The sequence below is a fragment of the Marmota marmota genome, unplaced genomic scaffold (genome assembly GCF_001458135.2).
Source record: "Marmota marmota marmota unplaced genomic scaffold, marMar, whole genome shotgun sequence".
In the NCBI taxonomy this organism is placed as follows: Eukaryota; Metazoa; Chordata; class Mammalia; order Rodentia; family Sciuridae; genus Marmota; species Marmota marmota.
The window spans coordinates 1,026,687-1,051,146 of record NW_026000001.1 but is presented as its reverse complement, the minus strand read 5'-3'; the positions used below and the strand labels follow the sequence as shown (position 1 = coordinate 1,051,146).

Here is a 24,460-nt window from a genome sequence, read left to right as displayed (position 1 = left end):
CCCCGGCCCGCTTTGTCCCGGCCGGCGAGGAGGCGCGCTTTGTGCAGCCGCGTGCCGGCGGCGGGGTCGGGGTCCGGGTCGGTTCCAGGGAGTCGGGAAGGAAGGATGCGGCGCCTGGTCCTGAATCCTGCGGGATACAGGGGACAGGATGCACAGTGTCATGTGCCAGCAGCCAGGTACCAGGGTGAGGACGGTGGGGGTCGAGACTGGGGGTCGCGGGCCTTTCAGGAACCTAGAGAAGAGTCTGGAAGAGTTGGGGCTTGACAGACACGCTGATGGATAGGGGTCGGATGGCTCGGAGCGTGTCTGACAGCGCAGGCAGTTCTCCTGCTGAGGCTCCGCAGGCTGACTAGCCGGCGCCGGTCCGGATGCCGAGGACGCGCTTGGCTGGCTCTGTCCCGCGTCTGCAGGCAGTCGGCTCCCTCCCTTATTGAGGGCTCGCTCTGGAGCCGCGTGGGCTTCTCCTGACCCCTTGGGTGCCAGCTCCACGTAGGCTCCCTCGCAGTGTGTGGAAGAGGGGGGACACGTTGGCGGCGGCGCCCACTGTGGCACTCGCAAAGGCTGAACGAAGCCTCTTCCTCTGGAGCTATGGGGAAGCGTCTTGTACGGTTTTTCGGAGGCCGGGACATTTACAGGGTTGTGGAGTCGGCCTGTCATACAACTACCCAGGGAGGCGTCCTGGCTGGGCCATTCTACCTCCAGCACCACTGTCCATACCACCATCCACTCTGGCAGTGACTGACTTTGCCCTATTAACCTCATGACATTGCTCCTTGTCTGAGATGCAGGCTTGCCCCTGTTCTAACCTGCTACAGGCTGTCTCAGCGGGTTGTTTCTCTGCAGCTTCCCCCCCTGAGAGCAGCCACAACTCCAACACTGAAAGCTGGCAGATGCCGGCATCTTCCTTGAAGAAGAGGGCGGACTGAGTTCCAAATCTGTATCTTAGCTGGAGGTGTGAGGTAACCTCTTGGCACATACAGGAGAGCAAAGAATTAGTGAAGGAAAAGCTAAAATGGAGCTTTCTGCATCCAATGGAGAAAATGATGTAAACCCAGGATTGGGGAAGGGAGTGAAGGACTCTAAATGACTCTGCCCTAAGTGGAAGATTCTGCAGGAGAGAGTCAAAATTCAGACCCTCTTTAGTCCAGTCCCTAAATTCTTCAGAGCAGAGTGAGTCCTGACCTGGGAAATGGTTTGGGGTTTTTGTTTTTCCTGCCTTCCTCTTCTTCTCTGCCCTGGGAACATCTATCTCTTGCCTCCCTCAGAGCCCTGGGTTTATTGTGATTTCTTTCTCCTTTTTCTTTTTCTGCCAGTCCACCCTTTATACTTTGAAATCAAATAAGATTTTTTACTTTGCCAAAGTCCCCATCTCTTCTAATCTATTATTCATCCTGCTGTCATTTATTCCTTTCTGCCTTTCCCTGGCTGCTCCAGCCCTGTCCTCCTTCAGCACTTCTGTGATTCGCTGTGTCAGGGCATCTGCTCAGTTTTGTTAGCTCTAGAGCCCACTCCATCTTCAATCTCCTTCTCATGGATAGGGCTCTAGAGGGGAAGTTATATTGGAATTTAGCATGGGATGGGGCCTGAACACACCTAGAAGCTAAATCTAGTCACACTCACCCCTGAAAATGTGTCTTCTCAGTTCTCGTAGCTCCTCTAACCAATTCCAGCTGCTTGTCATCCTAGGACAAGAGTGACCCTCAAAGTGTGCTCTCTATGCCAGCAGCTTTAATGTCACCTGGGAACAGGTTAGAAATGCAAATTCCCCATCCCTGAATCAGAAACTTGGGGTAGGGGGAACCATTCAGTAACTGGACCCTCCATTCTAGGTAACTGTGATTCCCTGTGAGTTTTGAGAATCGCTGGTCCTGACCATAGAGCTCAACCCCGAAAGTACTCCAGTTAAGGATCAGCTTTTGCACCCCCGTTTTCATTTTTTCCTTGATCCTTTCTCCATCCCTAAGAAAGACATTAATTGGATGGCCAAAAAAAAAAAATGAATCGTACTCAATTCATTCAATGTCTCTTTATTGAATACCTATTCTGCTGGGCCCCCAAAACACAAAAAGAAGTTAAGACCCAGCCCTCAATGAGTTAAAATTGGAGCCAGCAGAGAGAAACATAAACAACTAACTGATATAATGTGATAAGCGCAGCCATAGCTGCAGCTGAAATGCTGTGCGGAGCACAGAGGTGGACCCATCAACTGTCTCGGAGAGAGGAAAAGAATTAAGCAGAAGCAGGATAAGGTGAGAGGAAGAATTAGGGTACAAGATAGCTTCTAGCCTGGGGGCAGGATTTCTAGCTTTATACACCAGCTAAAAACGAGAGAAGAGGGGGAAGGAAGACAGCTGCCCTAGAAGCCCCACATGTACCCAGCTGAGCAGAGTCTGCATCTGACAGTGCTTGGGTGTAAGTTCCCGCAGCACCCCAAGCCTGCATCTGGCGGAAGTTGACATTGTTCTGACACTAACAATATAAGCTACTTGGGCCCAGCTAGAGGTCAGTGGCTAAGAATAAGGGATTGGACAAATTGTAATCTGGATTAGTTGCTGCACCACCCTATTGCCAGAGTTCAGGAATCCTCTGAGAAGAGGGTATAGGGAGAGATGGGGTGGTTATGAGGCTGGGGGGAGCTCCCCAGCAGCCTATGAGCATAGAGTCTCAGGTCACAGGCAAGGAATGGTGCTCTATGAATGGTGCCAGTGAAAGGGAACCAGAGCAGGATCTGGGTAGGAGAAATTCAAACAGAAAACTATAGGAATCTGGAGATGGCAGCCGGGGACACTGACAGAGAACATATTGTTCAAAAAACTCGGAGGCTGCAGAGTTGGAATGCTCAGAGAACGCAATTTTCAAGGCGCAGAGATAGGGCCTCAGAGCCACAGTGATGAACAGCATTCTCAGGAAGTCTCTGGAGTTACAGCACAATGCTATTATGGAGATCTCTGACCCCCCATATGCTGTCTTGGTTCCTTATCTATATCATGGCATTCTTGGGAACTCAGGTTACAAAGCACAGATGTCCCTGACTGAACTTTGACAGGGGGAGGTTCCAGTTTCAGGTTTTCTCCCCAAAATGATGGGATTCCACAGAGAATTTGTACCAGCCAGGCCTCCCCTGGAAGGTCTGAATCCTATGCCTGGACCCTGGTAGGTCCTTGGAAGGACCAAGTTGGGTCACCAAAAACAAGCAAGAGCAGTGCATGTTTGGGTTCATGAGGCTTTTGGAGGTCTGGGGAACACATTGGCTTAGAGACAGCAGTCAAAAACTTGCTTCCCTTAAGTGTCTGCTCTTTGTGGAGTACAAAGACACATGATAATGGTTTGAAAACCTCAGGGGCCTTCAGGGGCCAGGAGGGTAACATAAATATGTAAATCATATTTGCACAGGAGCAAAAAGGAATGGTAAGGTCTGTGGAGAAGGTAGAACCAATCCCACCTGAAAGAATCCAAAATCAGTTATTTTAAAGCCAGTGTTGGCCAAACAAAACACTCCTGGGGACTGGCTTCAGTGAGTTTGTGACTCCTGATAAGAGGGACAAGGTCATATACACTGACCCTCAGGGGTCTTCAGATGTTGGTGTTTTTATGTAGGGGTCTCTGCATGGGTTGAGAGCTGGAAGTGCCCTTCCCAGAGCTAAGTGTGACAGTGGCTGCTGGCCGGAATTCCCTAATCTGAAGGGCTGGGACGGGGACTGCTTTGCCATCCAGCAACTAAGAGTGTTAGGTGACTAGCTCAGGTCATGCCTGGCCCACAGTGCTCTTTGCTCAGGGTGATTCACCTCTGCCCTGGAATTTATTTTTATATAAATATTTACAGAGCAAATCCAGAAGAATCTGTTGGGGGAAATGATGGGACAGGAGTCCTAGGCCTAATGGAAATTAAGTTCCCTGTTCTGCTACAGGGATTGAAAAGCCCCAATTGAGGGACCTTAGACCTGAGCTCCCTCACACCTCATTAATGCTACTCCCAGGGAAATCCTGATGTGCAAGGAAAGGGGAGGGGCTGGCAGCCCTGCCCTTCAAGCAGGTCAGGTTCAGCTTCGTGGAACCAGGTAATGATAGAAGCCAAGTTCTGCCTTTGCGTGCCCTTGGGAACACACCTTCCCAGCCACCCCAGTCTCACTACCCATTCCTTTTTCCTTCCCCAAACCACAGAAGAGGTTCTCCTTACCTCCTTCCTTCCCAGAACCAGAGATGGCCAAGTTCACAGCCCTGGTCCCAGGAAGTAGAGCTCAGGATTAAAATGTCTTCATATTCAAGAGGTACTAGAAAAATGAGAAATGTAGAATTTGGGATTTTGTTAAAGTTACAGACACCGTCCCCCCACCCCCCACCACCATTCTCTTGAATGGCTGCTGAGTGTCATGTTACACAAGAACTTTGAACAATACTCATTAAAAAAAAAAAAAAAAAAATCCCCAGCAACTGATCCCATGCTCGTTTGTTAGGTTTGAGGGCAAAATGTGTTTGCCAAAGTTAAGGTCATAAATAATGCTGGCAGCATACATGATCCAGGTTTCCCAGCCAGGCCCTAGAGTGCTGTGGTGAGTGCTAATAACCCACCACACTAATAGGCTCCAGGTCGGTCAGAGAACCTGTAAATCTCTATCTCAGAGACTGTAATTAAGAGAAAGAATTTTGCTTCCAAACCTTGGTGGTGCCAGGTGCCGTGGCACATGCCTGTAATCCTAGCAATTTAGGAGGCTGAGACAGGAGGATCATGAGTTCAAGGCTAGCCTCAGCAACTTGGCAAGACCCTCAGCAACTTAGTAAGACCCTGTCTCAAAATAAAAAATGGCTGAGGGTGTGACTCAGTGGTTAAACACCCCTGGGTTCAATCCCCAGTACCAAAAAACAAACAAAAAAAATCCACCAATAACAAAACAACCCTTGGTGGTCCTTTCAGCTGTGTGACCTTGAACCAGTGGCTTATTTCTGTGGTGCTGCTTCCTCATTTATGAAATGGGGACAGCCATGGACCCTGGCCCCACTGGGGGTTGTGATGAGGAGATGCATGTGAACAGCAGGGACATGTAGCACAGCTGACATTCATGGAGCACATATCAAGCATTCTTTATAGCAAACAAAAGGATATAAAGGGAGAGAACTGTACTGTGTCCTTCTTTGAACTCCGAGGTACTTGGTCCCTACTTGCCTATCAGCTCATCAGTCCATCTAGAGGATCTGTGGTAGATGTGGTAGACAGAGCAGAAGCTGGGTCTCTCCATCTTCAGTAGCCTACAGGAGGCAGAAGGCTCAGAACAGGAGAAGTGGGGAGGGAAGAACTCTACTTTCCACTCATTACTGCTCAAGGGGACTCACACCCGCTGTCTGCCTCACACCACTCCACACACTGCCATTCTGACACATGCTAAGCTCAGGGCCCATTTTCAGCCCCCAGCTCTGCCCTGCCCTCCCTCGGCTGAGCCCTTGAAGCCCTTCCTGTCTACTCTGTGCAGACACGTGTGCTCTGAGACACTGTGCTACCCTCCTGCCTCCCTCCACGGGCCATCTGCCATGTTCAGTCTCTCCACATTCCTGTCCCTCATGGTGGCTTCCCCTCTCCCTCTGGGGACCAATTTTCACAAACTAAAACCAACAACCCACCCCTGGCCTTGAGGAGAGCAACAGCAGAGCTAGGGAAGGAAGGACATGATGAGGGTGAGGTCCAGAGGCCCGGAGATGCCCTTCATCCGTTTCATCTTCTTGCAGGAGCAGGAAGCCACCCACCACCATGAGCAGCACTCTGTCACCCACAGACTTCGACAGCTTGGAAATCCAGGGCCAGTACAGTGACATCAACAACCGCTGGGACCTGCCCGACTCAGACTGGGACAATGACAGCAGCTCCGCTCGCCTTTTTGAGAGGTCTCGAATCAAGGCCCTGGCAGGTGAGGTCAGGGGAGGACCACTGGAGGTGCTGAGGAGACTGGACGAGGCTGGTCCCAAGCGGGTGGTGGAGAGTCCTTCACCCGTATGGGAAGACCTCACTTTTTAAGTTGCTGTACTAAGTGGGAAACCCAGAATAGCCCACCAGGCCCCTAGTCCCCAAATCCAGCCTCAAGAGCAAACTTCCTGCAATCAAGAACCTTACGCAGCCTCCCTTACCCCAGGCCCAGAGATGCCAGCGGAGCTGACCCCTGGACTTGCTCCACTGACTCAACAGCTTTCTTCACTGGCCTGGGCCCTGGGTCATGTCCCTTCCTCCTTTTGCACTCTCACTGTCACTGTCTCCGCCCCCACATCCCTGCCTTTCATTGCCTTCCTTGATTTCCACTGTCATTTCCCATTCCTGTTCTCCCTCCCGGCCGCCATCCTCTCTGCACCCTCCCCACCTATTCCTTCCACCTGCCACCTGTTACTCCCATTATTTCATCTACCTGGTTCCGGAAGCAGGTCCTCTCCCACTGCAGTCTTGTCCGCAGCCCATTCTCCAGGGTTTGCTCTCCGCCCACCTGGGTCCCTGCCCTTCCCTGCGGCCAGGGCTCTCCCTTTCGGTGGCTCTGAGCACAAACAAACCCGTTCAGCGGGCCTCCGTGCGTTCTGGGGGAGGAGTTGTCATGGTAACAGTGAGGCTGCCACCTGACACCACCAGCCGCTGGCTTGGGGCTGAGTCACCCACACACCCCTAGGCCACCCACCCAGTCTGGCTCCCCTCTTCCATCCCTCCCTTGTCATTGCCCAGCCCAGTCCAGTGAGAAGTCAGGACTACTCCTAAGAGGTGGCGCCCCAGTGGGTGGCTGCTGAGAGAAGAGACACTGAGGCTGAGGTTCCCAAACCTGACCGCAGGCTTTATCCAGGAACTATTGTCACAGGCTCCCAAGCTCCTCCCTGGCAACAGTGAATCCTTGGCCATATGGGCCATAACTGAGGCTTTTTAAAAACTCCCCAAATAGCTGGGCACCATGGTGCAGGCCTGTAATCCCAGTGACTCAGGAGACCCAGGCAGGAGAATTGCAAGTTTGAGACCAGCCTCAGCAACTTAGCCAGACTCCGTCTCAAAATAAAAAATAAAAAGGTCTGGGGATGTGACTTAGGGGTTGAGTCTCACTGGGTTAAATCCCCAATACCCTCCCAAATCCCCCCACATAGTTCTTCTCAGCCAACGCAGCATCAGCCTAAGGATCCCTGTGTGGTGGCCATTGGTTCTGAGGACCTGGACCCTTTTCCCTTTTGGCTGGGTCTTTGGCTGGCTGTTGAAATTGTCATACCAATGCTTCTCTATCTCAGAGAAAACAGAGGTGTGGGATATGGAAAATGTCCCCTCTTTGAGGGAAAGTGTACCTGGAACCCTAGTTTTTGGTTCATGATTCTCTATTACTGTCATGGTATCTACACACAGCGCGTGTGCGCACACCAACCAGGACTCTTACCATATCTGTAATGACACATGCCTCCCAGGACTGTCATGGTGTCTGTGCATGGTCCACAGGCCAACCTGTATGATCATGATGTCTGGCTGCACAGGACATGTGCCACCCGGAACTCTGACCATGTCTGTGTACACACCACCCAATATTGTCCTAACACCTGTGCCCTCAGACCTGTGCCCCCAGGACTGTTATGAGTCTGTCTGTGCACATATGCGAGCCACTTGGTGCTCTTTATCTCTCCACTACACGGGTGATGCCCTGAAGAGGCAGCTCCATATGGCTGTGCTGGTGTACTCTGTGCCTCACACCCCCAGGTGCTCATGAATACTAAAAGGAAGGCGATGGGGGAGGGGCGAGTGTATGAAGCTCAGGAAGAGGCAGGAAGGAGATGTGGTGGACGGCCCAGCAGTGAGGCGTAACTGGGACTGGGACATTGGCTGAGGAGAGCCCTCGTGGGCAAGGAAGGGGCTGGAACCATAGATGATGCTAACCCACTAGTGGCGAGGACCCTAGCAATACCTATCAGCACAGCTCGGGGCTTGGCTTCTTCCAGAATCTCCTTGTTTCCAGGTTTCTGTTTTTCTGCTTTCTGAGCTAAGATCAAAGCCGGCGTCCTGGAGAGGGACCGCCCAGGGTCACCCAGAGAGGGGCCTGCTTGCAGCCCCTGCAGACGGCTTGCTTTGGGGGCCTCTCTCACGGGTCTTCCCCAGTCTTGGGCAACCTGGGGCTGACGGGCAGGTCTCCCGGCGCTGGCAGCTCCCTCCTCCGCCCCCGCGGGCCTGGCCCTGCCTCCGCCCGGCTCCGCCCCCCNNCTCCCGCCCCTCCCCCGCCACGGTCCGACCTGTTTGTCGGGAGCTGCTGGTGTCTCCTCTCGCCACAGCCAGGTGTGCCCTGCTCACTGGTTTCAGGAGCTCAGACATCCCGTAACTCCTTTTTCCCACTCCTTGAAACTCCCAGCATCCTTGAATCCCCGCCACCAGGGACGGCAGCCTCCCGGGACCCCCGGCCCAGGCTCCAGGGGACAGACACTTGCCAGCTGCGAGGCGCAGGGGAGCATGGACTCTGGGCCGCGGGCTGTGTAGGGGCAGCGGGCGGCATGAGCGGGAACGCAGTGGGCAGGGTACACGGGAACGGCCTGAACGGGGCCGAAGAGCTTTACTACGAGGCTGTGGAAGGGTCTCAGAACCCGGGGGGCCTCCTGCTCTCACCGGCTGCCTTCATCAACCCTGCTCAGTATGCCAGCGTGTTGGAAGGACGCTTCAAACAGCTCCAAGGTGAGTGCCCCCAGGCAGAGTGGAGCCCGGTGTGCGAGAGGGGACTAGGGCAGGGGGAACAGCCAGGGCCCAGGAGCTGGAGCCGGCACTTTCTGTGACTCAGATGTTTGTGTTGGGAGACAACGTGACCAGCCCTAGAGGGAATCATTACAAGTGGCCAGAAACTCCAGAGATGTATAGACGGAATTGGGAAAGGTTTGGACCCACTGGGAAGGACCATGTGGGATAGTGGGGATGGGAGGTTGACCTTGAGGGCCCCACTGGGTGCAAAGGTAAAGAGGATGGAAGGAGCCCTAGGTCAGTGCCAGCAACGGAAGCCTCAGCAGGTTCAGGCAGCTGGCCTCCCAGGGTTTGGCCATGCTCCCCCAGTTAGGGAAGACAGGGAGTGGGCCAGAGGCGCAGGATCTAGAGCTCCTCTGTTTCCATGGGCTTCTGAGTGGGCATCTGAATGTGTGTGAGGGGGCGTGTGTGGAAACTGGGTGTGTGTCAAAGGAGAGGTTGGTAGGTAGATGTCTGAACAGGCATGTCCATCCTGGCACACACATTTAAATATATTTCTGGCAGTCGCTGTTTCATGGTGTGAGTGTGTGTGTGTGTCTAGGGATGCTATAGGCATTTTGTGACGTTATACTTTGGGTCTTGGCATTGCCCATGTTTCTAGCCATCACTGTTTCCATGTCTTCCCCTTTATTCTACCTGTGTGCTAAAGTGGCCTCACCCCACTGTGCCTGATAGCAGGGCAGTCCCACCTGGATCCAGTCATGGCAGGATGACCTGGGCCATCCCCAGTTTAGGCAGAGCCTGTAGACTCTGAATGGTGTCCAGAGGCACCCTTGGTTCCACAGGTGCTCTGGAGCATCCCACGCGGTCATTAGGACCCCAGGTTTGGCACAGGTACAGGGGCTGGAGGTGAGAAAGACAGGAATGGACATGGGTGTGTTGCTGTTCTGTGGGTGAGGTGCACAGGAATGTGAGATTAAGGGATGAGTCTTTTCAGTTTCTGAGATGCTGGTGCTGAGATGGGAACAAAGGTGACTTTTCACTCCAGGCCACTTGGGCTAGGTTCTCACACTGGGCTCTTGGAGGAGAACTGGCCAGAATCATAGCCACCAGACAGCTTCCCAAAGGCCTGAACCTCTTTCTTCCCTTGGCAAAATTCTTAATTTTCATTTTTCTTTTGGTACTGGAAATTTAACCCGGGCCTGCTCTGCCACTGAGCTACATCCCCAGCCCTTTTTGTTTTTTATTTTGAAACAGGGTCTTACTAAATTGCTTAGGGCCTTGCTAAGTTGCTGAGGCTGTCTTTGAACCTGCAATCCTCCTGCCTCAGCCTCCTGAGCCACTGGGATTACAGGTGTGCACCCCGCGCCCTGCTAATTCTCATTTTTCTATGGAACCTGACAGCATCCCCTGACCAGGAGCCATCCTGTGGGCCAAGCAGCAGGACTTTTTCTATCTTTTTTTTTCAAATTGGCACCTAACTCGGCCTGCCTGCCTCCCTTGTTTTGGAGAGCTCCCCAACTTGCAAGGTCTTGATTCTCAATCTTGGGATGTTGGTGTCCTGGGACTAGGTGCCCTGCAGCCAACTGGGTGACCCCACCCCAGAAATAGAGTGGCCCATCCTTTCTGTCCGTGATCTAAGGACAGTGAGCTGAGGGGGCCCGCAACCTCTCCACTGTCAAGTCCTAATGACCACTTGGTAGAGCCGCTGCTGTAATTTCAGACCACGCCCTCTGCTTTGTTCCTTTATGGCAGCTCCTTACCAGGAAGCCAGCTGTGCCAGGCACCCACTAGGTGTCCCATACTAGTATCTCATTTAACCAACATGATGAGTGTTAAAGTAGAAAGTAGTGTGCCCATTTTACAGGTGGGGAAGTTGACGGGTGGAGTAGCCTGCCTAGTGTTCCCCCACTGTTACGTGAAGGAGCCCAATCCCAGCCCCTCCGTGGACAGTTTCTTTTCTCTTTCTCCTCAGAGCCTGCTTTCTGTCTCTCCTGTTTTTTGTTTTTTACTTTGCTTATGAGCTCATTCCAAATTCCTCACTTCCCACCTCACTTCCTACTCCCCCCCCACACACAACTGGTATTTAGAAGCAGGCATACCGTACTCAAAGGATAGAAATGACCCCACGTTGCCACCACAGATGAGCGAGAAGCCGTGCAGAAGAAAACCTTCACCAAGTGGGTGAACTCGCACTTGGCCCGGGTGACGTGTCGGGTGGGAGACCTGTACAGCGACCTCCGGGATGGGCGCAACCTCTTGAGGCTCCTGGAGGTGCTCTCGGGAGAGACACTGGTAAGCTGCGATCATGGGGGTGGGGATCAGCAACTGACCAAAGGGACAAGCCACAGGAGGGGTCCCTAGAGAGACGAGCCACAGCAGGGCAGAGCACAGGGAGCCCCTCTGCCCAGAGGATGGTTCCGCTCCAGGAGGCTTTGCTGCGTGGATTTCACAGGGGCCTTGCTGCGCAGAGCCAGGAACAGTAGTCCCATTGAAAACGTTTCTTCTCCCACCCACTCTGGGTGCAATTAATTCCCTTGGGAATCTTAATCTCCTCATCTATTACCTTAGCTTCAGCTCCTTGACCTTTGCCCCGGCCCTGAGGCTGTCCCTGTGTTCCTGAGGGAGGACATGGGAAGGTGTGCCCAGCACGGCCCTGGGAAGGCTGGGGGGAGGAAGGAGGAGACCCGCAGCCCCATGCCACTGTGCCACCTCCCCGCTGTCCCCCAACAGCCAAAGCCTACCAAGGGCCGCATGAGGATCCACTGCTTGGAGAATGTAGACAAGGCTCTGCAGTTTCTGAAGGAGCAAAAAGTGCACTTGGAAAACATGGGCTCCCATGACATCGTGGATGGGAACCACCGACTGACCCTTGGGCTGGTCTGGACCATCATCCTTCGGTTCCAGGTACCCTCGAAGGTGTTCCTCAGTGAGCGGACCAAGCACCTGTTCTGCACCTCGAACAATTAAAGCTGGTCCGTGATAAGTTCAAAAATGGAGTGTCAGGAACCTGGCCCAGAATTGGCCAATGCAGCCACATCTGTGTGCCAGATCAGGGGACTCACCTTGTTATACAGGGGAGAGACCAGTTTGGAGTTCCCAACTCCTTGTGGCAAAGTTCCCCGGAGCCTGCTCTGTGTGCTGGTCATGTGCCTTGGGACCCCAGGGTGGTTCACAGGGGATTAGGAACTTATAAACTGGTCCGTCATTGCAGAGAGTTTGAAAGTTTGAGAACCACAGGAAAGGTCTGGCCTCCTCCTCCATGTGCTTATGTCCCAGTGTCATCTCAACTCTCCTGATCACACCTGACCTCTCTGCCTCTTCTAGCCCTAAGCAGAGTTCTGTCGGCTTCACCTTTGAAAGCAGATCTCAGAAAATGTCCACTGATCTGCCCTCAGCTCCCCACCCGGAAGAACCAGCTCTCTTCGCAGGCACTTGTACTCACCTGCTTCCTACCCCTCCTGCTGCCTTAAATTCCTCAGACCCAATGGTTCATGTCACTTGCCCAGGCTGAAAGGGCCTTAGGCTCTGTCCCTTCACCTGTATGAGGGCAGTCTAACAAGTCTTTTCCTGCCATTTCTGAGTGTCTCTGATAACGCTAGGTGCCCCTGTCCAGGGAGTGAGGTCCCTGCATTTCTTCCTTTTTAGATCCAAGACATCAGTGTGGAGACAGAAGACAACAAGGAGAAGAAGTCAGCCAAGGACGCCCTGCTGCTCTGGTGCCAGATGAAGACCGCAGGGTGAGGAGGCCCTGGGCATGTGGCAGTGGAGGGCCAGGTGCATTGAGGCTATGCATCAAAGGAAGGATGGGCTCTGGGATCCACAACCTGGAACTGTCCTTCCCTCCCAGACCAGGGCTCGGCCCCACTCTCCACTTTTCCCTATTTCCAGGTATCCCAATGTTAACGTGCACAACTTCACCACCAGCTGGAGGGATGGACTGGCCTTTAATGCCATCGTACACAAACATCGGTAAGACGGGTTTGCAAGCACGTGGGTTAATGACCCAAGGGACACATAGGTAGGCCAAAGGCGATGAGATGAGCTCACCACAGCTGTAAGGAACAAGTGTACAGAGAGGAACTGGAACGTGGGAGCATCGTGCTCCACCAAGAACTTATGTTAGAAGTAGGGGGTGCTATGGGGGAGGGTGGGAGCAGTGGAGGTTTGATTTGGGCTACTCCCTTTTTTTTTTTTTTTTTTTGGTACTGAGGATTGAACCCAGGGATACTTAACCACTGAGCCACATTCGCAGCCCTTTTTTATATTTTATTTAGAGACAGGGTCTTGCTGAGTTGCTAAGTGCCTTGCTAAGTTGCTGAGGCTGGCTTTGAACCCATAATCCTCCTGCCTCAGCCTCTGGAGCTACTGAGATTACAGGCATGTGCCACAGCGCCCAGCTACAGTGCTCCCTTCTAGAAAAAATTGAGTTGGACTCTCAGGGATAAAGGGGAACAGACTGACTTTTCCTCTTTGGGAGTCTCATGTGCTTTTTTTTTAAATTTTTAGTGTAGATAGACACATTACCTTTATTTTATTTATTTATTTTATGTGATGCTGAGGATGGAACCCAGTGCCTCACATGTGCCAGGCAAGCACTCTACCACTGAGCTACAGCCCCCAGCCCTCATGTGCTTTTGATATCTTCTATCTCCCCCTGCCCCAGGCCAGACCTGCTGGATTTTGAGTCCTTGAAGAAATGCAATGCACACTACAATCTGCAGAATGCTTTCAATCTGGCTGAAAAGGAGCTGGGATTGACCAAGCTGCTGGATCCTGAAGGTGGGGCAGAGGCAGAAGGCATGCTGGGCTGGGGAGGGGAGGATGTGGAGCAGCTACCCGTGGTATGGGGTTTCTTGGGGCAGGTGAATGAAAATGTTCTGGAACTATGTAGTCAACAATGATTGCCCAACCTTGTGAATACACCGAAAACCACTGAGCTGTGTAAAAAGATGAATTTATGGTATGAAAATCATATCTCAAAAAAAAAAAAAAAAAGTCTGGAGGAAGAAAGGGATTCCTGCAGAAGAAAGATCCCAGGGCTCTGGGGCTCCATCCCAGCTCCTGCGTAGAGAAGCTCTGTGACTGAGAGCTAGTCCTCGTGGTTTCTGGGGGCCCTTCTTATTCTAAAATTCTAGGGTTCTAACTTAAGCTACATGAGCTTGAGGTTCCACTGAGAACTGGCCCCTGGTCAGCTGCCCCTATGGACTGGCTCCTGTGCTTCTGCTCAGAAATTTGATGAGATCAGTGATGGCCACTTGGCTCTTCCTTTGTACCTGGTGTAGCACTGCATTTGACATGTTTTAATTAATCAAATCCTTACGACAACCCTTTGAAACCCATACCATTATCATCTTCAGTTTAAGAAAGAGAAAGAACACGGAGCCTATAAAGGTTGAGCACCTGGCTAAGGCCGTATGGCTGGTGGAGCTGAGATCTGACTTCCAGCAGCCTGGCTCCAGGGCCAGTTTCCTCAGCTTGCCTTTGGCGGAGCAGAGAGCAGTCTGGTGCAGCCAGAAACGGGAGCAGGGAGGGGCCAAGCACCTGCCTGTTGGACGTGCTCCTTCCTAAGCTTGCTGGGCAGGTTTGGGTCTGGGTCACTTTCTCCTGCTTCCCACCCCTCCTGTGGCCCCATCTCCTGAGCGCTCTTAGTCCAGCATGGCGACATCACCGTCAGCTACCTAGAGACAGAAATAGGCTGAATTGAGTTCCCTGGAGAGCTTTTGAGAAGCATGTGGCTGTGTCCTGCGACTTCCGAGGTGATGTCAGTGGCTCCTGCCTGCCTGCGAGTTTTCAGAAGCAGTCAAGGGGCTTCTAGTCTCACAGTCTGACCTTTGGGAAGGATAAAATCTGGCCTAACTAAAGGAGCCCAGGGATCTCAAGTCGTGGTCAGCCTTGCTCAGGTGGTGGAAGCTGTTTCTGCTTGAGGGACTCTCGCCGTTGGGTGGCCCATCGCTGAGGTTTGGGACTTAGGCTGGAAACAAGGGTGGCCGTGTCCCAGGACAGGGCTAGGCAGTGGCCTCTGTGTCTACTGCGCAGCATCCCAGGTCTAGGAGGCTTAGTCTTATGTCCCACTGCCCCAGAATCTGTTGGCTTCTTAGACATCTTTCCAGCCTGCAAGCCCAGGCTCTGACCTCAAATGGCAAGCTCTTTCTTTTCTAGTGTTTCTTCCCTCAAGCAACTAGTTTTCGTGTCCAGTGGGCATGCTGGGAAAAAGCGTGCTTTGGCTTCTAGGTTGTGTACACTGTTTGAAGGGCCTGTCCTTGTCTAGGAGAGGGGGAAAAGGTGAGCTTTTCTCAGCCCTTTTGGTCTGAACAGTGGAGGTGTCACTTTGTTTGTAAGGGAGCTGAAGACATGCCCACCATGGAGGGTTGGGAGGCCCGGGCACAGTGCAAGTGGCTCAGGTTTCAAAGGAGGCAGGTTTCTGAAGTCCACCTGACCGGAGTATTCCCATTTCTCAGATGTGAATGTGGACCAACCAGATGAGAAATCCATCATAACCTATGTGGCTACCTACTACCACTACTTCTCCAAGATGAAGGCCCTGGCTGTGGAAGGCAAAAGAATTGGCAAGGTACTGCTCACCGTGAGACAGGAGGTGGAAAGGCCACAAGAGGCCTGGCCCTGGGGTCTTACTCCCCAAAAGCAGGAGCAAGGTGGAACTGCAGGACTGTGCCAGGGACCCCCACTGGCAAGAACCCTATGTCCTTGTCTCCTGTGGTGCAGGTGCTGGACCACGCCATGGAGGCGGAGCGCCTGGTGGAGAAGTATGAGTCCCTGGCCTCTGAACTGCTGCAGTGGATCGAGCAAACCATCGTGACCCTCAATGATAGGCAGTTGGCCAACTCCCTGAGCGGTGTCCAGAACCAGCTGCAATCCTTCAATTCCTACCGCACCGTGGAGAAGCCGCCCAAGTAAGTGCCCCCTCAGGCCCCACCCTGCCAGGGCATGCCTTCCCTGAGCTGTGCCCACGTGAGAGGAAGCCTCATTTACAAGTGGCCTTATGGGAGGGACGTTTGGCAGTATATGAACTCAGGAGGCTCATTTCCCCCAGCTCAGTGCCAGAATCATACAAACGACATAGTTGCTCCAAAGTAAAAATTCTTAATCATGAGCCATTTTTAAAAATCTGTGCCGTGGAAATGCTCACCACAGTGTGTCGAGTCATTGGGACCCGTCAGATGAGATTACAGGCCAGGTGTTGCAGCACCCCAGTCCCCCCGCAGGGAAACGCGCCACGACCTGACAGGCAGGTCACACCCAGCAGCACGGGGGTGACTGGTGAATGAGCATCGCAGAGGTTCTTATCATTTATATATTTTAGCAATTAACTGTTTTCATGTGTGGAATTGCTATTAGGTGATTCTATATGGTACATGCTAAAACTTATGGTTTTTTTTTTCTGTTTATCATTAAGCTCTTTTTAAATTAATGTGTCAGCTCCAAAACTAATTTTCATTGAGAAAATAATTGTTTCTGTATAGTCCAGGGATTTATTTAAGGTGTGCCTTTGCCCAGAGAGTTCTGGATACGAAACAAAGATGTAACTTCAAGGATGTTCACGAGCATGACCTTTGTAAAAGAAAAATAAGTCAGGAAGTCTGGCATGGTAACACATGCGTGTAATCCCAGCGATGGGGGAGGCTGAGGCAGGAAGATTGCAAGTCTGAGACCAGCCTCAGCAACTTAGCAAGGCTGTGGCTCCAAATTTTTAAAAAATCAGAGGGACTGGGGTCATAGAGCACCCTTGTGTTCAATCCCCAGTATTGCAAAAGGTGAGGAGGACAGGGCAAGTCACAAGGCAACCACTGAAAATAGTACTGAACAAATGTATTTAATGACATAAAAAGATATTAATGAGAAATAATCAAAGAAGCAGGCTATAGGAATTCTTTGTGGACCACAGAAAACAAAATGCTAAGTGTCCAGCTTCCAAGCACCTGAGTTCAAATCTTGGCTCTGCTACTGAGCCGTTGTGTTGGGCAACCTCTTTGGCCTCTCTGTGTCTCAGCTTTCTCATCTGTAAAATGGGGATAATTGAGAGAATGGAGACTATGGAAAGAGAGAAGCAAGTTAGTGCTTGCCAGGTGCTGGGAGCCTGCCCAGCTTACAGCAAGAGAGTCCTGGTCTTGTTAGCTGTGGATACACCGGGATTCTGTCTGTGTCACAGTGGTCATCATTTGGTGTGGCTTTTGTTGCTCTAAAACAATGTTTTTGGGTTTGCCAGTTTGTTCTGGCTCTCACACAAGGGCGTGTGTTGCTTTTATGACAAGAAAAGCAACCTAGGTCACTCCATGTTGTAGTTGAGTCCTCACAGGCCCCTAGTGGCCCTTGCCTCTGACCCCAGTTTGGCCCCTGCCTCAGGTTCACTGAGAAAGGGAATTTGGAGGTGCTACTCTTCACCATCCAGAGCAAGCTACGGGCCAACAACCAGAAGGTCTACACGCCCCGTGAGGGCCGGCTGATCTCTGACATCAACAAGGTCTGTAGGCACCCTGTTGTCACTCAGGGGGCCATCCTCGGCAGCCCAGGCCCAGAGCCCTCTTGACCTCCACCAAGCCCTACCACCCTAACTGAAAACTCCACCTCACTGTCCCCACCCTGAGACATGATTCTTGGTGCATCCTCTTAAACATCTTGCCCAGTTCCCCTTCCTCTGACTGTCCCTACAGGGTCATGTAAGGAATTATACTCCAAGTCCCTTGTCTTGTCCAACAGGTCCCCAACTCACTATTTCTACTTTCTATTTCATTTTTTCACAAACAACACAGAGAAGATGAATAAAAGTAAAACAAGGTTTGCCCACACTCCCACCACTGCAAACAAATCAAGCAGTTTCCAGTGATTTCCCTCCAGCCCTGGTCCAGAAGCAGGCGTAGTTATTGTGAGGTTTCCCAGCATGCCCATACCACCACACACGGGCAGGCGCCTTGCTGACCACATTCCAGGGGTCTGCTGGACGCAGGACTTACCTGTGCCCCTGCCCCTCCTCTCTGGCCCTTCCTTCCCTGGCTCTGATGCACTGATCCTATCCCCACCATGCAGGCCTGGGAGCGGCTGGAGAAAGCAGAGCATGAGCGGGAGCTGGCCCTGCGCACGGAGCTGATCCGCCAGGAGAAGCTGGAGCAGCTGGCCGCCCGCTTCGACCGCAAGGCCGCCATGCGGGAGACCTGGCTCAGTGAGAACCAGCGTCTTGTGTCCCAGGTAGGAAACCAGGGCCTCCAGGGACATCCCGGCTGGTGGGTTGAAATGGAAGGGAGACAGTGATGAGTAAGGAGCCCTGCAAGGTGGGGAGATGATCAAACACGAAATCCACCGCACGGGCAGAAAGACCGAGAAACTCTGGAGCAGCCAGGCACAGTGGCACATGCCTGTATTCCCAGCAATTTGGGAAGCTGAAGCAGGAAGATCACAAGTATGAGACCAGCTTCAGCAATTAAGCACGACCCTGTCTCAAAATAAAAAACAAAAGGGACGCCCCTGAGTTCCATCCCCAGTCAGAACAAGCAAGAGACAGACTCAGGTCCGGGGGCCAGGGGCTCAAGCAGGAGAAAAAATCGTGGGATGGGGGAAAGGAAACTGAGAGCCACCTCGAGGGGCTGGCATCTTGCAGCTGGGGCCAGCAGAGGTTCTGTCCTTTGGTTCCCAGACCTCCCCTCTCTGCTCTCTGCCACAGGACAACTTTGGGCTGGAACTGGCTGCGGTTGAGGCAGCAGTGCGGAAGCACGAAGCCATTGAGACCGACATCGTGGCCTACAGCGGCCGGGTGCAGGCAGTGGATGCTGTGGCCGCCGAGCTGGCCGCCGAGCGCTACCACGACATCAAGCGTATCGCTGCTCGGCAGCACAATGTGGCTCGGCTCTGGGACTTCTTGAGGCAGATGGTGGCTGGGCGGCGGGAGCGGCTCCTCCTCAACCTGGAGCTGCAGAAAGTGCTTCAGGACCTGCTCTACCTCATGGACTGGATGGGAGAGATGAAGGTAACGGCCGGTGCTAGTGGTGGGGCTCCAGTGGTCGAAATCGTGGAGGTGCTGAGAGGGCCTGAGTAGATAAAGGGGGGAGTGGCCGGCTCACTAGGGCTTTAGGGTCAAGGAGTTTGAACTTTATTCAAAATAGCATGGAGCACTTAGTGATTCAAAGGTTCTGAGAGGGAGAGATGCGATTCTGCCTTACCTGTTAAAAGGGTCCCTTGGGCTACTATGTGGAGAAGGCCGTGGGCAGCCAGAGTGGGAGCACAGAGACCAGTTAGAGTTGTTGCAGTCTTCTGTGCCATAGGTGGCCCTAAGGAAGGGTCTAGGAGAGGCACTGGAGGGAGCTGGGCTGCTGGGGCAGAGCAGTGACAATAGGAGGGTGTCTGTCTGTGATTCTGGGGCTAAGGAAATGAGTCACAGCAAAGATTCCAGGAGCAGAATTTGCATAAAGGCTGTTCCATGGGAGGGTGCCTAAACAGAACCGTGGTGCGTCCCTGCATGTGGGTGTGAGCAGGTATGCTCGCCTGGGTGCAACACCTGGAACCACCCAAAGAGGTTGGAAGGGAGACCCCGGAGGTTGGCACGTGTGCCTGACTGGCAGCGAACAAGAAGGCTCTCAGACGGGCACCAGCATGCTGCGTGTTCCCGGCAGGGGCGGCTGCAGTCTCAGGACCTGGGCAAGCACCTGGCTGGAGTGGAGGACCTGCTGCAGCTGCACGAGCTGGTGGAGGCTGACATCGCCGTGCAGGCTGAGAGGGTGCGGGCTGTGAGCGCCTCTGCCCTGCGCTTCTGCGACCCAGGGAAAGGTGAGAACCAGAGGGGAAGGTCCTGGAGATGACAGGGCTGGGAAGGGCAACATTAAGAGCAGAGGCAGAAGACTAGGAAAAGCTGGGGACAGGAGAGCTGATGGTGGATGCTGGGTGAGGAGCTGGAGCCAGGGAGGGGGTCGGGGATTTGTCACCAAGGTGGGTGGAGAGGATCCAGAGCCCTGGAACCCCACATGACTATTTTCAGAGTACAGACCATGTGACCCGCAGCTGGTGTCAGAGCGGGTGGCTACCCTGGAGCAGAGCTATGAGGCCCTGTGTGAGTTGGCAGCGGCTCGGAGGGCTCGTCTGGAGGAATCACGGCGCCTCTGGCGGTTCCTCTGGGAAGTGGGAGAGGCTGAGGCCTGGGTGCGGGAGCAGCAGCACCTCCTGGCCTCAGCCGACACTGGCAGGGACCTGACCGGTGTCCTCCGCCTGCTCAACAAGCACACGGCTTTGCGGGGGGAGATGAGTGGCCGGCTGGGGCCCCTGAAGCTCACCCTGGAACAGGGCCAGCAGTTGGTTGCAGAGGGCCATCCTGGAGCCAGCCAGGCTGCTGCCCGTGCAGCCGAGCTCCAGGCCCAGTGGGAGCGGCTGGAGGCCCTGGCCGAGGAACGGGCCCAGCAGCTTGCTCAGGCTGCCAGCCTCTACCAGTTCCAAGCCGACGCAAACGACATGGAGGCCTGGTTGGTGGATGCACTGCGCCTAGTGTCCAGCCCTGAGCTGGGGCACGACGAGTTCTCCACACAGGCCCTGGCCAGGCAGCACCGAGCCCTGGAGGAGGAGATCCGAGGCCACCGACCCACCCTGGAGGCCTTGAAGGAACAGGCTGTGGCCCTGCCTCCCGCACTGAGCCGCACGCCCGAGGTGCAGGGCAGGGTGCCCACACTGGAGCGGCAGTATGAGGAGCTGCAGGCACGGGCGGGCGAGCGTGCTCGGGCCCTGGAAGCAGCCCTGGCACTCTACACCATGCTCAGCGAGGCTGGGGCCTGTGGGCTCTGGGTGGAGGAGAAGGAGCAGTGGCTCAACGGGCTGACCCTGCCTGAGCGCCTGGAGGACCTCGAGGTGGTGCAGCAGAGGTAGGGCCTGTAGCTGCTACGGACCCCCTTGCCTGTGAGCTGGGGCCAGGGTGAGATGTGGCCACTCCCACCATAAAGCTGCCCACTGCACCTCACTGAGCCTTAATCACATCCTTCTGTCTTAATGGTTGTCTTTTCTAAGTTTTAATAATAATGTTAAACATAACAAAAGTAGACAGCATTTCACAGCAAAACCCTATCCATCCATCCCCAGGGTCCAACGTTGTCAATATGGTGCTCATTTTGATTCACTCCCTTTTTAAAAAAACTATTCCCGGTTATTTCACATGTATAGTCTTCAGGATACATCCTTTAAGAAAGAGGAGGAAAAGCCAGGCTTAGCAGCACACACCTTTAATCCCAGGAGGTGTGAGTCAGTAGGGTTACAAGTTCAAGACCAGCCTCAGCAACTTAGGGAAAACCTGTCTCAAAATAAAAAAATAAATAAAAAGGGTTGAGGATGTAGCTCAGTGGTAGAACACTCCTGGGTTCAATCTCTAATGCTGGGGGGATAAAAAATAAATACATAAAAATATATTTTTTAAAATTGAATATGGAATTATAATATATATTATAATATAATAATATTGACCGTTTAGGCAGAACCTCTCATGAGGTTCACAGAATAATATCTTAAAATCATTTTGAAGAGAGTTTTCTTATAGAACCTCAGTACCATTATTACTTAGAACAAAATGAGCAATTACTTGATATCACCTATCATTAGCCCATAATCAAATTTCCTGACGGTTTAAAAAAAATATAATTAAACTTTTTTTTTTTTTAAGTTTTCAAGATATCCTATTGGAGGTTCTGATAAACTACAACCCTTAGGCCAAATCCAGCCTGCTCTCTTTGTTTTTTTTTTTTTTTTTTTGATAAAGCTTTGCTGGGCAGAGCCATGCCCACAGACAGGAGGTGATCCTGTCTGTGGTGACCCTTATCACTACTACCCCAGAGCTGAGCTGGGACAGACACAGTGACTCTCAGACCTAAAATGCCTGGCCCTTTACAGAAAAATCCTGCAGACCTGCCCCACTAGAATATAAAATATCCCTGAGAGAAGTTAGAGTTCACGTCTTTGTCACTTAGACACATGCTTTTGGTTGTCACTTCATTTTTTATTGGTGGGGTGGGGCTTGGGTTGGGGGCTAAAGGGTGAGCCCCAAGAGAGTAAGTGAACCTCTGTTAAAGGTCGAGTTTGGTTATCCCTCACCATCTTTTTGAACAACCCCAGAGAGGAGAGTTTTTCCCCTGAGAACCTTGTAGGCAAAGCATCGCAGAGACAGAGCCCTGTGTTGAAGGGAGGCAGTTCTGCAGGCATCTAAGGGAGATGGCCTGGGGCCTCTCTGCCTCCCATCCTCGTGCTCTGCTTGTTTACCCACTCAGGTTTGAGACCCTAGAGCCGGAAATGAATGCCCTGGCAGTGCGAATTACTGCTGTGAATGACATAGCTGAGCAGTTGCTAAAGGCCAACCCTCCAGGGAAGGACCGGATTCTCAACACTCAGAAGCAGCTCAACAACAGGTGGGCTGGGGATGTCAGCCCTGGGCACTGAGGGAGAAGGAAGCAGCTGGAGATGGTGCTTCAAAGAGGGTTTGGCAGGGCCTGGGAGGGGGCTAAACACAAGGGGAAGGACCAGCCTGGAATGAGTTGGGGAGGATAAATAGAAAAAAGGATGAAATGGGATGAAAGTGGTCCCAGGAGGCTGAGGATTGGATGGGGAACAATCAAAAAGAGAAGGAGGCAAGGGAATGATGGGGAGCAACCTTCTTACAAAGGCAGAAGTGGGTGGGTGTGCACCATGTGGGGAGAAGCAGGGGTACCCCAGATGTACCTGGCCAGCCAGGGAAGTTGAGCAGCTCTACATGCTACTCCCTCCCTCTACTCAGGTGGCAGCAGTTTCGGTCCCTGGCAGATGGCAAGAAGGGAGCTCTGACATCAGCCCTGAGCATCCAGAACTACCACCTAGAGTGCACGGAGACCCAGGCCTGGATGAGAGAGAAGACCAAAGTTATCGAGTCCACCCAGGGCCTGGGTAATGATCTGGCCGGTGTGCTGGCCCTGCAACGGAAGCTGGCGGGCACCGAGCGGGACCTGGAGGCCATCGCCGCTCGGGTGGGTGAACTGACCCGAGAGGCCAATGCCCTGGCTGCTGGCCATCCGGCCCAAGCCCCTGCCATCAACACCCGGCTTGGGGAGGTACAGGCTGGCTGGGAGGACCTACGAGCCACTATGCGGCGAAGAGAAGAGTCCCTGGGTGAGGCACGGAGGCTGCAGGACTTCCTGCGCAGCTTGGATGACTTCCAGGCTTGGCTAGGTCGCACGCAGACCGCTGTGGCCTCCGAAGAAGGGCCGGCTACCCTGCCTGAGGCTGAGGCCCTCTTGGCCCAACACGCAGGCCTACGGGGAGAAGTGGAGCGTGCCCAAAGCGAGTATAGCCGCCTGCGGGCCTTGGGCGAGGAGGTGACCCGGGACCAGGCAGATCCCCAGTGCCTCTTCCTACGGCAGCGGCTGGAAGCCCTGGGAACCGGCTGGGAGGAGCTGGGCCGCATGTGGGAGAGCCGGCAAGGCCGCCTGGCCCAGGCTCATGGCTTCCAGGGATTCCTACGGGATGCTCGCCAGGCTGAGGGTGTGCTCAGCAGCCAGGTGAGAGGCCAGGGGTCAAGGTCCCACCCAGGAAGAATAGGAAAATTGGGACCAGGGGATGTGTGAGGAAGAGGATAGTGTCAGCGGGTGGAGTAGTTGAGGAAATAACACAGGCAGGAAGGAGTGGGAAAAAAATGATAAACAAAACTTACCAAAGCCGACTTTAGATGACACAGAAAGCGTGGCAAGTCATATAACTATTTTAAAATCAAATCGGTTGCTACAAATAAGGTCGAACAGGATTTGGGCCCCAGCTCAGCTCCCTTGGAACTTTCTAGGGTCCCCCAAGTTAGTGATACCCCCCCCCTTCATCTTCAGAGCCATCTGGCTACTCCACCCTTGCTGAGGCTGGCCACCCTCTCATCTGTGTCCCTGGCTGGGTCTGAGGGATGGAATCTGTATGCTTTGAGAAGTGAGCTTGCTCCCTGCTTCCACACAGGAGTATGTTCTGTCTCACACGGAGATGCCAGGGACACTCCAGGCTGCTGATGCTGCCATTAAAAAGCTGGAAGACTTCATGAGCACCATGGATGCCAATGGGGAACGCATCCGTGGGCTCCTGGAGGCTGGGCGTCAGCTGGTGTCAGAGGGCAACATCCACGCCGAGAAGATCCAGGAGAAGGCAGATTCCATCGAGAGCAGGTGGGATGAGGCCGGCAGATAAATGAGGGGTCTGAGAGAGAAATCAGTGGAACAGGGCTGTCTCAGAGATGGAGATGTGGCATGGGAGACCTGACAGGTGGCAGGAGATAGGGGGCTGACAGCAAAGTAGTAGAGGGGGAAAACAGGGTGGTGGGAGAGGGACTGGATCAGGAGCTGGGATGGTCTGCCTCCTGCATACTTGGGCAAAATAGAGCCTACTAGGTGGCAGGCCTGGAAACGTGATTCCTGCCTGGGGTGTCTGGTGGGGTTTCTGGGAGGCTTATCCCTACAGGAAGAGGACTGAAGCCTCTAGGTTACTTAAAGGCCACATCCTCTCACAGCAAGGCCTAGGGTTCACAAGCACTGTCATTACAGACACAGGAAGAATCAAGAAGCCGTGCAGCAGCTTCTGGGCCGCCTGAGGGACAACCGAGAGCAGCAGCACTTCTTGCAAGACTGTCATGAGGTGAGGCACCGAGGTCCCTGCAGCACCTCTTTCCATCCACCCCTTTCCCAGCCCTCACCCTGGGCCTGGTGTAAGAGCATCGCAGGGTTGCTGGAGCCTACAAACGCTTTCATGGCCTCTTCCTGAGTCTTTCACATCTCCTGGTCCCCTCTCTCCCCCGCTCCAAAATGCCCCTTACCTTCTCCATCCTGACCT

At 53.3% G+C, this 24,460-nt stretch overlaps 1 protein-coding gene across 7 annotated transcripts in view; it reads left to right on the top strand.

Annotated features, from left to right (window-relative positions):
* The window catches only part of Sptbn2 (spectrin beta, non-erythrocytic 2), a 39,548-nt gene that overhangs the window by 2,613 nt on the left and 12,475 nt on the right, over positions 1-24,460 (top strand). For 3 of the 7 annotated variants that reach the window (XM_015503184.2, XM_048807689.1, XM_048807690.1), the window contains exons 2-18: positions 5,719-5,897; positions 10,797-10,948; positions 11,387-11,560; positions 12,302-12,393; positions 12,545-12,625; positions 13,320-13,435; positions 15,115-15,227; positions 15,380-15,567; positions 17,018-17,135; positions 17,699-17,857; positions 18,330-18,632; positions 19,276-19,429; positions 19,638-20,508; positions 21,898-22,035; positions 22,401-23,157; positions 23,597-23,799; positions 24,175-24,265. In XM_015503184.2, the coding sequence (XP_015358670.1) occupies positions 5,741-5,897; positions 10,797-10,948; positions 11,387-11,560; positions 12,302-12,393; positions 12,545-12,625; positions 13,320-13,435; positions 15,115-15,227; positions 15,380-15,567; positions 17,018-17,135; positions 17,699-17,857; positions 18,330-18,632; positions 19,276-19,429; positions 19,638-20,508; positions 21,898-22,035; positions 22,401-23,157; positions 23,597-23,799; positions 24,175-24,265 (3,867 nt within the window). In that variant the 5' untranslated portion in view covers positions 5,719-5,740. Of the gene's footprint in view, positions 1-5,718; positions 5,898-8,206; positions 8,654-10,796; positions 10,949-11,386; positions 11,561-12,301; positions 12,394-12,544; positions 12,626-13,319; positions 13,436-15,114; positions 15,228-15,379; positions 15,568-17,017; positions 17,136-17,698; positions 17,858-18,329; positions 18,633-19,275; positions 19,430-19,637; positions 20,509-21,897; positions 22,036-22,400; positions 23,158-23,596; positions 23,800-24,174; positions 24,266-24,460 lie in introns of those variants that run through there. The other 4 variants (XM_015503183.2, XM_015503182.2, XM_048807688.1 and 1 more) reach the window with 2 other exon arrangements.